The sequence below is a fragment of the Gymnodraco acuticeps genome, unplaced genomic scaffold (assembly GCF_902827175.1).
Source record: "Gymnodraco acuticeps unplaced genomic scaffold, fGymAcu1.1, whole genome shotgun sequence".
NCBI lineage: Eukaryota > Metazoa > Chordata > Actinopteri > Perciformes > Bathydraconidae > Gymnodraco > Gymnodraco acuticeps.
In genome coordinates, this window is record NW_022990583.1 from 2755631 (window position 1) to 2772754 (window position 17124).

Consider the following 17124-nt stretch of genomic DNA (forward strand, 5'->3'; position numbering starts at 1 on the left):
ATAATAATAACACCATACCTGTGGTTTTAAATCTGTGTAAATGTATAAAGGCATTACTTTTTTCATTAATGCGGATTTCCAATAGCTGTGCATTTAAAATTTGATGTGAGTATAACTGCGCTCCTCATAAAGCAAAAGCATAAATATAACATCATTTTTAAAGTTTTCTTTTATATTCTATATGATTATTTGAATCGTTGCCCAGACATCTTTGTAATCAACCATTGATTGGTACCAAAGCTGCTGCAAAATATGTTAAATTCTGCTCAATTCCAACAAAGCTCATTGAACAAAAATCAGGACAAAAGAAAAAGCATTAGAGAGGCAGGCAGGCAGATGTGCTTACTGAAGCCAAAACCATCTTTCCTTCAGGCTTGTACCTCTCACCCCGCTCAGTGATGCACTACAGCTGTGTCATGTGGCACAAGGAGTGAACTCCATCGACTATTTCGTTGCACAATTTAGCTTCAGTGTGTATGGGGTATATGGAAGTATGTTCTGCATAAGCTCACAGATTCCTGAACGGCCAATGGGGCAAGGGGAGAGTTAAATATGGGAAACATCTGGACGGCTAGGGAGCGCGAGCGCGCGCGCACACACACACACACACACACACACACACACACACACACACACACACACACACACACACACACACACACACACACACACACACACACACACACACACACACACACACACACACACACACACACACACACACACACACACACACACACACACACCATGTCCCCTTCAGATTACCTTGTTGTGCTCTCCACCCCCAACAGTGAAACATGACCACATAATTGTAAACCTTGCGTCACCTTAACAGCTGAAAATGCACCTCTGTGGCGACCTTGACACCTTTAGAGACCCTACATTCACGGTAATACACACACTTGATCACTTGCACACACTAAAGCACATGTGACATGCTTTGTGGCACACATACGTACACCGGTGTTGTAGGATTTCATGTAGGAAAGGCCCACTCTTTATTTAGCAAAGCCTTGACTTCCTGCATGTGTCATCCATCCAAGAGCTAAATGGATTATTATTACATTCCGCACACACTCCTATACACACACTCCTACAGTATGCACACACTCCTATGCACACACCACACACACACACCACACACACACACACACACACACACACACACACACACACACACACACACACACACACACACACACACACACACAGCACACACACACCACACACACACACACACACACCACACCCACACCCACACACACACACACACACACACACACCACACCACCACACACACATTCACACACACACACACAACACACACACACACACACACACACACACACCACACACACACACACACACACATATAGTTTTAATCATTGGGTTATTCAAATTTTATTAATTGATTTTCAATTTTATGATCAGTAAAACATTGCAAACCATCAATCAGTGTGAATTAAACCTGAGGAATAACAGTGGCAGCTTCTCGACAGGGAAAGGCATGTTTTATTGAAAAAGTGTATGTGTAAAAACTCACCTCTGTCCCAGCCACCATCGGGTTCCCGAGGTCACACACCACCATTCTCGACTCATTGACCATCTTGTACTCGCAGTTCAGCTGAGACAGGGACTAGACAGGAGAAAAGAGAAGAGGAGAGAAAGACAAGTCAAGTTTATGAGATGAGTCAAAAGTGAATGAAAGCGACAAATGGGGAGCATTGTAGAGTCAAGAGGGGAAATAAAAGAACAATAGAGGGACGGATAACAGCATCAAAGGGGGAAGGGAGCAAGGGAGTGGAAAAGAGATGGAGTGATGGGAGGGGGAAGGCATGAGAGGAAGAGTGATGAATGCTCCGACACTAACAACCTCATCAATCAAACAGCCCCATTACACTCTCATTAGCGCACACACACACGGGCAAACACACACAGATATACACTCTCACACACACTCTGCACACAAAGCAGTTGACCCTATCCATTTCCGTGGTCACTAATGCAGCTTGTAAATCAGAATAGGGGCTTTCGGGCTGTTGCCAGTAAAGCATAACCTGCTGATAGCCTCGCCTTAATCACTCCAAACAAACACACGCCACAGAGACACAACAGGATGTGATGTCATACTGTAACTGCAGCCTCAAATACAGTGGCGGTTCTAGACCAATTTGACTGGGGGGGGGCCAGGCTGGGCTCAGTTATTTTCTGAGGGGGTCAAAATAAATGCAGGACGAAAAAGACAAAGACAGTATGAAGTACTTGCGCATAAGAAAACAATGCAATACAGTTATTGGTATTTGTTTCAGTACACTTATTTATTTCAGATACTTATAGTTACAGTTTTTACGCTCTAATGCAGGGGTCTCCAACCTTTTTTAGGATGAGAGCTACTTTCAAAAATAAAACAAGTGGTTAGCTACTTTTACTCCTTTTTTTTGTTTTTTGCAGTGTATATATTTAGCACATTTTAACATTATTATATGCTTACCTTTAACCTTTGTGTGCTGTTGAAGTGAAATGCATCAATCTGGTGCACTTTGAGCACAGAATGAATTTATGGATACAGCTCTCAACACTCATATGAAAGGGAGCTGTATACTTTTCAATAATCAACACATCTTTAGAATATGATCACAACCAATGACAAATCACTTAAACTTGTTTATTCATATCTTATGTTACCTAGTTAGCATTCTTTCTTTTTATTTATGCATATTTTACTAATCACCCCCCTTTTAAACAGTTATTTTTTTTACTGTCCTATAGTACACATTGGAATGATTTCTTACTTTCTTTTTTACAACTATATTAACTAGATAAAGGTGTGCTCTTTCTGTCTCGCTCGCTCACAGAGGCTGTGTGCTCCTCCGTGGCGATGACGGCTTGCGTTAAAAAAGAACAGTAAACATATTTGTAAAGTGGGGGAAACAGGATTTCGAAAAGTGTCCCCCCTGCCTCCAGTGGAAATGACGCCATGCGATCGACGTGTTGGAGACCCCTGCTCTAATGGGTCCGACTAGAATGACAAATATCGTTAGTTCCGCCTATTCTTTCAGGCAAGAAATCATTTAATCATAAACTATTATTTTTCTTTTTCAGGGGGGCCACAGGGGGGTCCAAAGTCAGTGGAACCCCCTGCCCCCTAGAACCGCCCCTGCTCAAATAGTAAACTCCCTCATTTCAAAGGACCACTCGGTAATCAATCATGACGAGACAGCTTCCTCTTTACTTTATGTCTATTAAAGTTTCCACTCCATTGGCTCTCAATATAAAAAAAATTGATTTTAGACAAATGTGTGTGTTGGTGTGTTTATGTATTTACCTCCACTCTACGCTCTACTCCAATATAGTCGGCCTCCGGTGGGATCAGTGTGTGGAGCTCTGTCTCATAGGCTCCCTCTCCTTGGTTCACTGCAGTGATGGTCAACATGACCAGATTATCGTCTCCAATCACCAGCTCCGAGCGGTCCCTGTGAGTGTGTTTTATAAAAAAGGAGAGAAGAACACAGAGAAAGGGGTATTTTTAGTCATGTAAAAGACATAGAAAATAAAGCACTTTGGTGCAGATACATAAAAGAATGTTCAACTCTTGTCCCGTGTTTTTATTTCAAATTAAGTCTATAATTTTGTAGGACTGGACCTTATTGGTTCATGCTGTATGGAATGCAATACCCCTGACCCGGACAAACATGTGTGTGTGTGTGTGTGTGTGTGTGTGTGTGTGTGTGTGTGTGTGTGTGTCAGTTGAGGGTGACAGGATGTTTGTATAACGGTGCCATGGATATATCGTACAGCTGGAAACACTATAGAGAGAGTAGGCTAATTCACATATGCACACAAACACCATATGGTAAATGGAACTATAATGTGAGCAACTTGAGTGTAAACTTTGCTCATTGTGTGAGGAGTAACAGGCATACTTTCTTAGTTTCTTAGGTGAGTGTGAAGTGTTGAGTGTTTACAGGTTGAGGTCAGAGGTGCTGGTGTCAGTCTTACATGCTGGCAGAGAGCTCCAGGTCGGGGACACAAATATTGTCGTCACCGCAGTCCAGGAGAATGTAAGCCTGAGGAGGAAGAGGGGCACAGAGAAGGGGATTGTCATGAGGAAATTGTTAAGGTACACTGGACATCATCATGAAGCCCAAAATAGTAACAAACCCACCAGGATGCAGGTGCTGTAAACATATAGACTCTTAACATGCAAAAAGGGTCAAAAGTCTTGGGTTGAGTTTGCACCGACTTAGTGCTGAGGTTTGGTTATTTTAAGATTTTGTAATATGTTCTCCTTATTTCTCTATCCTTTCTCCACTGTTCTTAGTATTACATCTAACATTTAAGTGGAAGAGAAAACATTGTTTTTCTCATATTCTTCAACAGACTGGCTTCTTTGATAATTAGATCGTTTGGAGCTGCGCCAAAGCTGTTTTGTGGCCCTTTCTTCATTTTTTATTGACTGACCTGCACCCGCCTGACATATATTGCTGTGCAGGGAAGTTTTGATTTATTTATAGTTAAGTTTGTGAATGATGAACTTTCGTTTGGAAAGAATGTCTATGTTTACAGGCTTAACCATCTAATCTTTCCTGTGAACAGGTAGGGTTGCGCTTGAAAAGTAAAACAGATGATGTGTGTGTGCCTAAGACAAGCATTTTAAAGAACGAGTGACTTAAATATAACCTCAAGTCCTAAATGTGTCAGTATGTGCTCAGAATTGGGCTTCAAGTCAATTCGGTCTTATTTATTTAGCCCAATATAATAAATCACAAACTTGCCTCAAGGGGCTTTACAATCTATCCAGCATATGACACCTTTCAACCTAAGAAACCCAATTTGGGATATGGAAAAACTCCACAAAAAGAAAACCATTTAACTGGGGGAAAAATAAGAAAGATCAGAAAGAGCAACAGAGGAGGGACCCTTTTCCATGATGGACAAACATGGAATAGAAGGAACCAAAATAGCCAAATCCCAATATGGAAAACCGGGACAATACTAAACCTTATATATATGTATGTAAGATATTATGCTTATACTGTATATATTCACTCACATGCTCTTGAAGGAAGGTGCTGCTGTAATGGTTGAGGACAGGCGGGAGGTTTTGGCCATGAGATGGGGGAGCCAAGCTGTAGTTCAGAGCCAGTGAGATCGGGGTCAATTTGTCCCTGAAATCTTCCTCCTCCTAAGAAAGCATAAGAAAGAGGTGAAAATATGAAGTAAGTCAACCTTGTTTAGTTTTACAAACAGAACAGAACAGTTGAAAAAACCTATGTAAATACACAGAATTACACAAAAGCTACTAAATATGTTTGTGCAGTGTGTGATTTGCTCACTCTCAGGTAGATGGTGTAGCTCAGGCATGAACGTGGGCGGTTGTGTCCCAATTTCAGGAGCCCTGTGCGCTGAGGCTGCTGCGTGTCCAGGAACAAAACTCTCTTAACTCCGCCTCTGTTGCCTTTCAACCAGTCCAGCTGCAGCACTGCTCTCAGGTCTGGACAGGAAGTAATGATAAAGAGGTGAAGACGGATGGAGAGGTGAGAGAAAAGCATTGACATTGAGAGTGAAATAGGCGATCCAGAAACTCCTTAACTGTTGAATCCACATGCTCGTTCGCTTTAAATGTACATTACATCCCATTAGTTACGAAGTAAGGCACCATGGAGGGGCTCTACTCTACAGGGCAGTGGAAACAGTACTTTACACCTCCGCTGTCTGTGTCTTTCTACCCTATTCTTGTTTCCACCCTTTGTTCTCCACTATGATCGGCGCGGAAGAGCTGCAGTTTCACAGCAGGAAACTCTTATGAGTGATACATTGGAGGTAGCTCTGACTGCTGTCCCTCCCTCTGTCATTCGCCCACATAGTGCACAGCTGCTTACCTACAGAGTTGGGGATCCCCACTCCGCTCACTGCTGCACACACTTCCACCTTCAGACTGCAGGAAAGTCATTTTATGAAGATAAAGAGACAGACAAGAGAGAGGGAGAAGATTGTGATTACTGTTAGCATGATAAACCAATTATTAACACACTCTTGCTGTCTTTTGACGCACATCCACACTGACAAAGTGAGAACAAAATGCAGTGGTGCCAACGTTTAAGAGTCAAATTACTATTGGGACCTTTTATCGTGGAACATTTAACATGGTATTATTGCAGACATAATACTTCCTTCATATTTGCATACATCACGAAGTTAGAAAAAAATATCTATACCACTAAATGAACTTATTCCTGACTGTGCTCCAGGGGACAGTGAAATACCACGCTGAGGTCCCTGTGAGGCCCTCAATTAGACATGGGAGACTGGGAAACATTTCTGCATTTCCTCTATTTCAGTGTGTATTAATATATGTGTAACGTGAATGTGTGTGTGTCTTATCGCCCCTTTAATCAAGAACAGGAAAGAGACTCCCACACAGGGAGCTGAGCGCTGTTAATATGCACTAATCTGAGGAAGCTTACAGACGCAATGCTCCTGATTCTGAAGACTAAGCATAATGAGGCACGAGTGGAAATGACTTCATGTGAATATTGTCTGTTTGGGTTTACTCCACAAACCCCAACATCCAAAAGCAGATGTAATGGATGCGTGTGTGTTTGTTTGTTAATAATTATCTCGCTGAGATGACACAATCATGATGAGCTAGTTTCCCTCTGTTCTCAATGTATGTGATGCAGCTGTGAGTTTATGTGTGCGATAAAATACATGTTTCTATTTTAAAAATTGCTCCCCTAAGTCATTTTGACTTCTCCAGGTGGTTTCATGTGTATTTAATAGGTGTTGCATGTAAGCATGTGTGTGTTTTTTTAGGGTGGTGTGCTCAAGTGTGACTCTAATAAGCAGTGTGTTTCAAACTTAAGTGTATGCAGCACGGAAATGACCGCCAATTTACAGACAACAGCTCGGGTTGCTTGGGTTAGTCATTACTGTATGTAATTTTCCCCAAAATGCATCTGTGCTCCACCCCGCTATCCGGCCATGCCTGCAAACAGGCACAATAAATCCCTTCCCCGACTTCCCCGGGTCCACTTAATGAGTAAGGAGGTTCAATTTAACACTGGTCATTAAGTAGCCGCCCCTCCTTTTCCAACCCTCTTTAATCCTTCTAGCCACAGTGTGTACCTCTCATGTATCACCATTACATTCGAGTCAAATGGTAAAAGCATGTGATTTTCGGAAAAATTATTTCCTTAACATCTTTCAAAAATAAGGAAAATCTTTGCTTTTGGCCTCTAGAGTTCCTGAGCAACAGTAACATTCATTGTGGTTAGGTTTTTCTACATACAATGGATTTTAGTTTACTAATCACTCTCTTTCAGCTCTGTATTTGGTCTCCTCTAACTCCTGGGGAAAACGTCCTGTTCTTTAGTTGCGAAATACTTCACTATGTTCACCAGCTAGTCTCTGACTTTATCTGTATACAGGTACTAGGCTAGAGTTAGATCTGAGAGATTATTGACAACAGCTGCCTCCTGCATGAGTGATGTACGAAACAGTAACTTGACTAGCTGGGAGGAGTGATGACTTGGTGGTTTATCTCTATAAGCAAGCCATTTTTATATACAAGTAAAGTAAGTGGACAATTCCTTCCTTTGAGTGAACAAGTAAAGGAGTTTTTATGTAAAAATGATATCCTGTCAGGCTTCAGAAAGCAACATAGCACCATCACTGCGACAATGAAAGTGGTGAATGACATTAGGAGTATTTTAGATAATAAGCAGAGTTGTGCAGCTCTATTTATTGACCTTTCTAAAGCGTTTGATACCGTCGATCATCGCATTTTGAAGCAGAGGCTACTCAGTATTGGCATATCCAGCCATGCAGTGGTGTGGTTTGTGAACTGCCTCTCTGAAAGGTCCCAATGTGTTCACTTTGATGGGCTGTCGTCTGAGTGGTTGAACATTGCTAATGGTGTTCCTCAAGGTTCTGTTTTAGGTCCACTTTTATTCTCCATATATATCAACAGTTTAGGTGAAAATGTGGATGAAGCTACTTTACTTTACTCTATGCGGACGATACCGTGCTGTACTGTGCAGGTCCCTCCATTCAGACTCAGCTCTCTGAGCTTAAGCTTCTTTTAAATGTTGATAAAACCAAGGTAATGCTCTTTTCTAAAGCTAAAAAGACTACAGACACTGCTTTGGATATTGTTACTCTGCAAGGACAAGTACTCAAAGTGGTTACCTGTTACAAATACTTGGGTATCTGGCTTGATGATTGTCTTACTTTTAAACTTCATGTCAATAACCTGCTTAAAAAGCTGAGGGTTAGACTAGGTTTCTTTTTCAGAAACAAGTCCTGTTTCTCTTTTGAAGCCAGGAAAAGGCTAGTCACTGTGACCTTTTTACCTGTGCTGGACTATGGTGATTTGGTCTATATCAATGCACCTGCCCATTGCCTGGAAAAGTTAGATGCCGCCTATCACAGCGCACTGAGATTTGTTACTAACTGTAAAGCACTTACTCATCACTGTACCCTGTATGCCAAGGCAGGTCTGCCTTCACTAACTGTACGGAGGCTCAGTCATTGGTACATGTTCATCTACAAAGCCATGTTGGGTAAACTACCTTTTTATATCTGCTCTCTGATCTCTCGACAAATTGAAAGTACGTATTGCCTGAGATCTCATGATGTTTTATTAAATGTGCCAAGTGCTAGGACTGTCTTAGGGAAGAAAGCTTTTAGTTGTGCAGCTCCACTAAATTGGAACAGTCTGCAAACATCTTTAAAACTGAGCACTTTGGTTCCCCTGCATCATTTTAAAACTCAGCTGGGTGACATGCTATTTGATATTCATGGTACCTGTCACTGTGAATAGAGTTTGTAAACTGTACCCTGTACATTATGTTGTATGTCATCCTTATTGTTGTTCTGTTGTTTTACATGGTTACATGTGTAACTAATGTCTTGCAGGTCACCTTTGAAAAAGAGATCTTTTGATCTCAAGGGGCTTTCACCTGGTTAAATAAAGGCTACAAACAAACAAACAAAGTAGTCGTGCACTGTTAATAAACAAATATTGGTTGCCAAAAATGTGAGTTTGTATGACACTACTGTATTAAACACGTGCAATATACTGTACATTCATATTTACCAAAGGGTTAGTGATCATAAGTAAAATACTTAACAAATGTGCAGTGGATAATTTATTTCCAGATGTTTTGAAGGGTCTTTTGGAAATACCATTTTAACTGATCACCTGGGTTTTAAAAGATTGTAATTATTTTACCCAAAAATGTGATACTTAACCCTGTGACTCAGATGTAATGGTAATACATGAGCGGTGCGAACTGGACCTGACCTCCCGCCGCGGTCTCTCCAGCTCTAACCGCAGGCCAGGGAAACAAATAAAAAATCTGAAACACAAGAGCCTCAGACATCCCTTAATTCCACTTGCTGCTGTTTGACTCTCTGCATGTGTGTCTATGTTCCATGTCCTATCTGACTCCATAGCTGCGACCAAATCTTTACGGCTGTTTATTTAAATAAGCTGAGTTATGTTTTGATAGAATTCCACAGTTTAGTTCTTTCTGTCAATCCGACCAAAACCCTGTTCCCGTTTCGCTTGCTGCCAACGCTCACACACACACACACACACACACACACACACACACACACACACACACACACACACACACACACACACACACACACACACACACACACCACACACACACACACACACACACCACACACACACACACACACACACACACACACACACACACACACACACACACACACACACACACACACACACACACACACACACACACACACACACACACACACACACACAATGATGGCAACTAGCCGAGCACACTTCTCCCCTCCAAAGAGTCCTACAGCGGTTTCAGCCCCAATAAGTTTGAAGCAACAATAGACTGTGGCGAGGCAGCAGGAGCCTTTGGGCCTGTTCCCCTCAACTAGACTCACCCCCAGACTGTTCAAAGCCACTCGCTACCCACAGGAACAATAACGTAATCAAAATAGAATTATGCCGTATTAAATCAATAGCAGGGTCTCATAAATCAGCATTTCCAGGTTATATGAGTGCGCTTCTACATTTTTTCATAATACTCTCAGTCACTGATCATTGTTGATGGCAGACGTCTAAAGCACAGGGGTGAAATATTTGTCACATCTGTCAGTATGATTTGTGAAGGTGTATACTTTATACTGCATAGCGTTTTATGAAACAGTGTAAGCAGTACGATTTGTGTTACTGCTCAGGGGATCAGAGCAGCGTGGGCCTCATTAGTCTTCTTTAAGACTTTGAACCCTTTAACCGTAGAGATTTGAGTAAACTCAAATACTATACTGTATTGACTTTGAGTGTGGCGTTGATGGACACAATTGCCCCCCCACGATTTCATTCCCAAAGGAGATGGAGGATAGTCTACTCTACACACACACAGCTGAAAGAATTACAGCAATATTGAGGAGTTTGGTAAAGAGTGAGGAGAAGATTATATAAAAGAAACATCTATTATAAAGTCTTATAATTGTCAGTTGGGTTAGGGATAGTATCATACAGTACATTATTCTTATTTGAATCATAGACATTAGTGTGTGAGTATGTGTGTGTGTGTGTGTGTGTGTGTGTGCTGTGTTCATGTATGTGTGAACATTAAAGAGGGTTTCATCCCTCTGATTCTATTCTATTTGATAAATGTTGTGTATTTAGATAATAATGGTTCTTAGAGACTTCCTACATGCTCTTCTTACCAGGTAACCATGATGTCTGTTTCAGGCAGGTGACACTGTCGGTCATCGGGGTTCAGGATTCTGGGAGTCAAGATCATTTCAGCTTCCACAGACACCACAGCTCGAGACCTATTCACCAAAACACACACACAGACACAAGCACACACACTGTTACAAAATCTCACTTAATTCTCCCAGACTTTCAGGAAAAGCACAAATGTGTGAAACAAGCATATTTAAGGACGAGACAGAGCGCCTTGTACACATTCATACCTGTACACCGACACCTCCCCTGCGCCGAACGCCCCCACGATCAGATCTGCAGAGAGAGAGAGAGAGAGAGAGAGGCAAGGCTTCAAAGAATGCCACAGATGGGACTGATTTCAAGGTCTCCAGCAATCTTCATCAAACACAGACATGCCACATTTAACACACACACACACACACACACACACACACACACACACACACACACACACACACACACACACACACACACACACACACACACACACACACACACACACACACACACACACACACACACACACACACACGACTTTCTGATATCACCAGCATTTTCTTTATTTTCCTTTTACACATGACCCAGCCAAGACTAAATTCATAAACACAAGATGCGTTAGTGATTGTGGGTTCATGTGTGTGTTCATATGTGTGTGTGTGTGTGCTGCGAGACAGGGACCCCATGCTGCATTCCAGCGCCATTAGTAAGTTCACATCGCTCCAATCACATTTCGCTAAGCAACAACATTTCCAAACAGCTCCTAATTGTAAGCAGCAACAGATCTCATCTATATGTGATTTGTATTTGTTTTTCATGGTTTTTGTGATGAATACACATTTTTTATTGGCTCTCATGAGTTTAAAATAGAGCTTTGTATTTAATGGCTGCGGTTAGGGGACACATACCAATGAAAGCCGCACACTCACATAGAAACAGACAGGCACACAAACGAGTGCTGATTAAAACAATGTGAAACTGAAGAGAGGCACTTAATGGATTCAAGCCACCACTGCCAGATGCAGCAAAACTTGTGTGATCATGAGAAAGACAGAATAGACTCATGCTGCCCAGTGAAAAGCAACTGCAGCTTATGTTACGTTTCATTAAATCATTTCTTTATTTTGTATTCATTAAAGGTTTGACCTATTACATTACAAAATAAATGAAAATAAAGGCAATAAATGATCTGAAAATGTATTCACAGTAACATCAAACTGTGAAACACATCATATACTCTTATTTGAGAAGCAACTAACTATCAGCACCTATCAGCGGTGAGTGCTGTGCTAACCGGACTGCAGGCAGTATTGGACTAAGCTGCTGGAAGTGCACTCTTGTAGTGATTGCTTGTCATTTGCTGTGTCTTTCCTCTCCCGAGTATTTCAGAAGAAAGGGACTAATTGAATCTGAGAGAGGCACATCTGTTTCTGCCTTTGGCTGCAGTCACTGAGTCCCCCTGAAACCACAACATTAAACATTTAGGCCCTGTCCTTCTTCCCCTGGGGTTCGCTATGAGTGTGTGGCTCTCTGTGTGTACTGTATCGAAAACCCTGCACCGAGAAAGGACCTCAAGATGTGGATTTTTGTGGGGCAGTTGGAGAGGTACGGAAAAGGGGGGAAAAGAGTTCAGGAGGAGGAAGAGGGGGGAGTGATAGAAAGAACAGGGAGGGTAAAGGATAGTGCATTAGGCCCTAAACCGCAATCTGTGAAAGCCATCAGAAGCAAGGTGTGTTTTAGCAGAGCGAGAGAAACAGAAGGACTGCAGTCCCAGTCCGAATTCCTCTGTCCATCCTGCTGCTGGAGTTTTATAACCTGGAATCCAACCCCACTGCCATGTGTTGGGGTTTTTGATACAGTAGTTGTCTGTTCTTCTTATCGTCACTCTTTGGTGTGCTCTCAAAACCACTATATGACATGAGACTGATATGTGGAGAGGGCACCTTTGGGGTTAAGTGTGTGTAAGAGTGTGAGTGCACGCATGGCTGCTCCAAAGGGCTAAATCAAATAACGTCCCACTTTCCTTTCCCTGTCAATCCCATTTCCTTAAGTACAGGAAAGCTCGCTTGCCACTGTTGGTTTGAGGTGAGCGTGTATAGAGACACACCGAACCATACCAACGCACACATGGGCTGATACACCAGTGTGTGCACTCTCATATACACTCCACTCATTGGTGGCAGGTATTGTCTGTAACTGAGCTGCCAGGGTGGATGGTGTCTGTCCTGGGCTGTGAAAACACAACCTCCATCCAGAGTTTAGACAGACTGTCAAGCTGTCACTGGCTGCCTGCCCTCACGGCCCGTTTGTCTGCAGGGGACTGGCCTCCATGATGAGATGCCAAAGGTCAATGGCACTCAGTGGAAAATGAGGCGGCTTGAGAAATAGAGGATATCTTAATTCTTGGATGCATGTGTGTGATTTTAAAGCTTTGGTAACTTGCCAGCTACAATAAATATTGTAAACACTTTTTGGCCAGGAAGTACATATTTCACACTAAAGACAGGGGCAGTCAGCCGTTCCTAATTGGGGAGGAATTGATTTGGTGCATAACATTGAGGTTTGATTATTTAACTTTAAACCAATTTAACTTTTTAATACAAAAAAAACCGATATGCCAGTAAACAAGAAGTGGCATGAAAAGGCAACATAATGTATAGAGTATTGCTCAAAGAATGTAATGAAATGTAATCTAAATGTCCCTTTTAAGATGAAAAGGCAAACTACAAAAGATGGTCACTAAATATATGAGTATGGAGCCTAGTAATAAATTAAACACCTATTTAACAATCTAATGACCCACCTAATGACCCCTCGCCACCACACACATGCAAATCCTCGACCCCGACATGTTTCTGTGTCTGTAACTCTCTATGCAAGTTGTGTGATTGACAGGTAAATCATTGTCAGTTTTTGACCTCTGACTTCATGGTTGAACCTGAATCTGACCCCCTTCTGATACACAGCTGACCACCACCTTAACTCCAGCCTTTAGCCTGAGCATTAGTTTGCCTATTGGCCTCCATTGCAACAGTGAAACATCAACTCTGTGTCGTCCTCCACCAAAGTTATCTGTAGTTTAATGAAGCCCAATCATGTGCAGTTGAGTTTAAAAGTGGCTGACTTTTTATTGCTTTTCTGCCTTCTTTGTCATCTAGTGCCTCTTCCTGCTTTCATTTCCTACTGTAAGCTTTAAATAAATACACAAGAATGTGACATAATCTTGTAGAAAACAAAACCACCAAAGCTAAAAGTGGAGTTTAATCATCCTCCTTTCCTCTCTCTGTGTTCTTGCAATAGACTAATAACATGTAACCTCTACAGGAGCATACGGCAGCTTTAACCTTCCAGACGCCTGAGCAGTCCTCTCATAATACTGATCAAACATCTCGGCTCCTTTGAACAGTGTGACTTTACTACTTTGCTAACGACACGCGTCTGTGTGTGTGTGTGTGTGTGTGTGTGTGTTTCACTTCCGCCAGCCAGCTCTCTAATGACAGACGACACAAGTGCTGCACGTCTGTGTGTGTGTGTGTTGGCAGAAAGCTGTGCCACCCGTGAGTTTCTACTCCACCAGCCTTGGTTTCAACCTGCTGCCCCTTTGTGTGTATTAACTGTACAAGGTTTTTAATCCGGGATCTCTGATTTGCTGTAGTTCTGCACAAGGTCTCGCTTTGACCCGGAGCCTGGCAAACGCTCAACATACACTCTCTAGCTGCCAGTGAAACTGATCAAAGCCACACGTGAACTTGTGTGTACTCCTGTGTGTGTATTTCCCTTGATATCCTGTTGGTGGAATGAAGAAATCTATTATTGTAGCAAAAGAAAAAGAAAAAAGGGAGTGGGGGCAAAGAAAAGAAAAGGTAAAACTAAACAAATTCTCATTTTCAGGCTAATTTGTGGAAGCACAAAGCCAGAGTAGTGCTGGGAGCAGAGTGGCTCTCAATTAGGGAGAAAATTAGGTAGTAAAACTGTGGTTTTACAGACAGGCTTTGTTTAAAATGGAAATGTTCTGTTCTAAAAACTCTAGTATATAAACAGCTTTGCACTTCTCCCCTCCTTTGCAGCTTTCTTAGGATCGTAGTGAGGTTTTTAAAGATATTTCTAAGGTCAGAAGATGGAGGCGTCTGGTAAAGTAAGTAGGTGGCAGTTGTCTGAATGTAATTTGATTGAATGCTGTATTGTCTGCTCATAGTTTTAGGGATATGGGTTGAGGCTTGAATGTCTGGCAGACTGAACATGCGGATAATGTATTATTATGCTTCTTTCTTTCTCGCTCTTGTGTTTTCTCTCCTTCTTGAGTACTGTAAAGCCCTAAAGAATTGATGCGGCAGCAGTTCATTGGCACTCTTTCCTTTACCCCCTACTTCTGACTGATGACTTTAACAGAGAGGAGAAGAAAAGCAAAGCTGGAAAACATGGGAATGGTAGGTAGGAGTACATTGGGGGGAAGCATGAAATGTGTAGGTCAAGATTGAAGAGGAGGGAGGCTGTAATGAGAGGAGCTGGAAGGAAAGTGGAAAAGTAAAAGAATGCAAGGAAGAATTTTGACTGTAACATGGGGAATTGAGTGGAGACGCACTGACTCGCAAGTGTGAGTATTTACCAGGATACTGATTGTTGTCCAGGTCCTGGCCTCCTCTCAGAGTGAATCCATATCCAGGCAAGCTGCCACTGGGGGTCCCGGCCGCTTTCAGCTCTTGGCTCAGCGTCAGGCCTTGCGTGACCACGTCTCTGTTACCGTTGAAGATCAATACTCTGCCTCCACGGTCCTCTCCTCCGAACGGACAGCCCACTGCCACGTCTAAGGGATGACACAAACACGTATGGTTTAGACATCAGCAGGGATAATGCCCCCCTGAGACAGAAGCAGAGGAAAACATGCAGGTAGAAGGAAAAGAGCTTGACCGTCCTTTACCTGCACTGGGGGATTATGTCAGCATGGTCATTTACCTCTTCTGTTATTTCCATTTATTTTACTTATCTTAAAATCTTGTTTATATCTTTTTCTGTCTGGGCACTGTTTGAGTTTGAGCTAAATGCTAACATCAGCATGCTAACTGGCTCACAACTTACTTTGTGTTCAGGATTAAACAATGCAGATATAGTAAAATTAATTAGCAAGCTTTAGAGAGGCTGAAATGCATTTATTTAAATGTAAGTCCCTAGAGAAAGCCAGGCTATCTGTTACCACCTGCGTCCGGTCTGTGAGTTTAGCTAATGTCTCCCGGCTCTACCTCAAAACTTGCCAAACAGATATGAGGGTGGTATCAATCTTCTCATCATTAACATACTTCAAGCACCTGTCCTTATATGAAAACTGTATGATTATTCTAGCATACTCTTGATGTCCAGATATTGCACTGTCCTGTATAAAAGTGACCCTCAGTACTGTAACTGTCCATACACCTCTAGACATCCTGTTTGTCTCCGGACCCCCTCTCTCTCTCAGCCTAAACAACTAGTTCCACATGAAGCAGATTGTGGGGTAGTGAAGATAAATGCAACCATGTGTGTGTGCAAGTGTATATATGAGCCTGTGCGTGCGCACGTCTGTGTGTCTATGCGTGGGTATGTGTACATAACTGAATAGCTGTGCAAAAAAACATCTTACTTTAAGAAAAAAGTCTTCAAATAATGTGAAAGTCGCTTATGGGCATCGCTCAACAACTTCCCACACAATGCAGACATCCACAGCAAAACAGCAGAACACCCACTGTGATCACTGTGAGACCAAAACTATTGGAGATTGTCTCTCTCAGACAGGAACAGGCTGACACTGTGTGAGCAATGCAGACAGCCTGAGAGGGTCGATCAAAAAATATATTAAAAACAAAAAGAGCCAGATGGCAACTTGAATTAGTTCAATTGTAACGTTTCTTTCTACCATAACATAATGCTGAATAATTAAATAATTCCCAGACATGGACTCATTAGATTAACTCTCTACATGTCACATCAGCCCGCTCCATCTCCTTCTCAGAGACGGTCACATCCTGACAGACAGCCTGATGTGATTTACAGTCTGTTACAGGACAGAGAAAGCTTCAGTATTGATCCAATGGTTATTGATCTGATGGTTAAGCATTTAAAAGGGGGACACACACATTAACGCAGGCTTTCTATGAATGAATAAAATAAATCAGCGGGATTGATGTCATATGAAGCCAAGATGTGCACCAGTTCATTTATTTTTAAAGCAGCATTAAACATGCTTTGGTTTTATGGAGCATTTGGTCAGCAGGTGGACTAGTTTGTGTGTGTGTGTGTGTGTGTGTGTGTGTGTGTGTGTGTGTGTGTGTGTGTGTGTGTGTGTGTGTGTGTGTCTTTGTTCAATCAATGTGAGGATAAAACAAACACATTGAAGAGGAATGAACACTGGGCTACAG

General features: G+C 42.2%; 1 protein-coding gene across 1 annotated transcript in view; it reads right to left on the reverse strand.

Moving 5' to 3' along the window:
* Positions 1 to 17124, reverse strand: part of itga8 (integrin, alpha 8) — a 41105-nt gene that overhangs the window by 9992 nt on the left and 13989 nt on the right. Inside the window, exons 13-21 of the mRNA XM_034228332.1 lie at positions 15342 to 15539; positions 10987 to 11032; positions 10735 to 10842; positions 5883 to 5938; positions 5337 to 5494; positions 5054 to 5185; positions 4000 to 4067; positions 3326 to 3473; positions 1544 to 1636 (exon numbers count right to left, since the gene is read on the reverse strand). Coding sequence (XP_034084223.1) covers positions 1544 to 1636; positions 3326 to 3473; positions 4000 to 4067; positions 5054 to 5185; positions 5337 to 5494; positions 5883 to 5938; positions 10735 to 10842; positions 10987 to 11032; positions 15342 to 15539 — 1007 coding nt within the window. The remainder of the gene's footprint in view (positions 1 to 1543; positions 1637 to 3325; positions 3474 to 3999; positions 4068 to 5053; positions 5186 to 5336; positions 5495 to 5882; positions 5939 to 10734; positions 10843 to 10986; positions 11033 to 15341; positions 15540 to 17124) is intronic.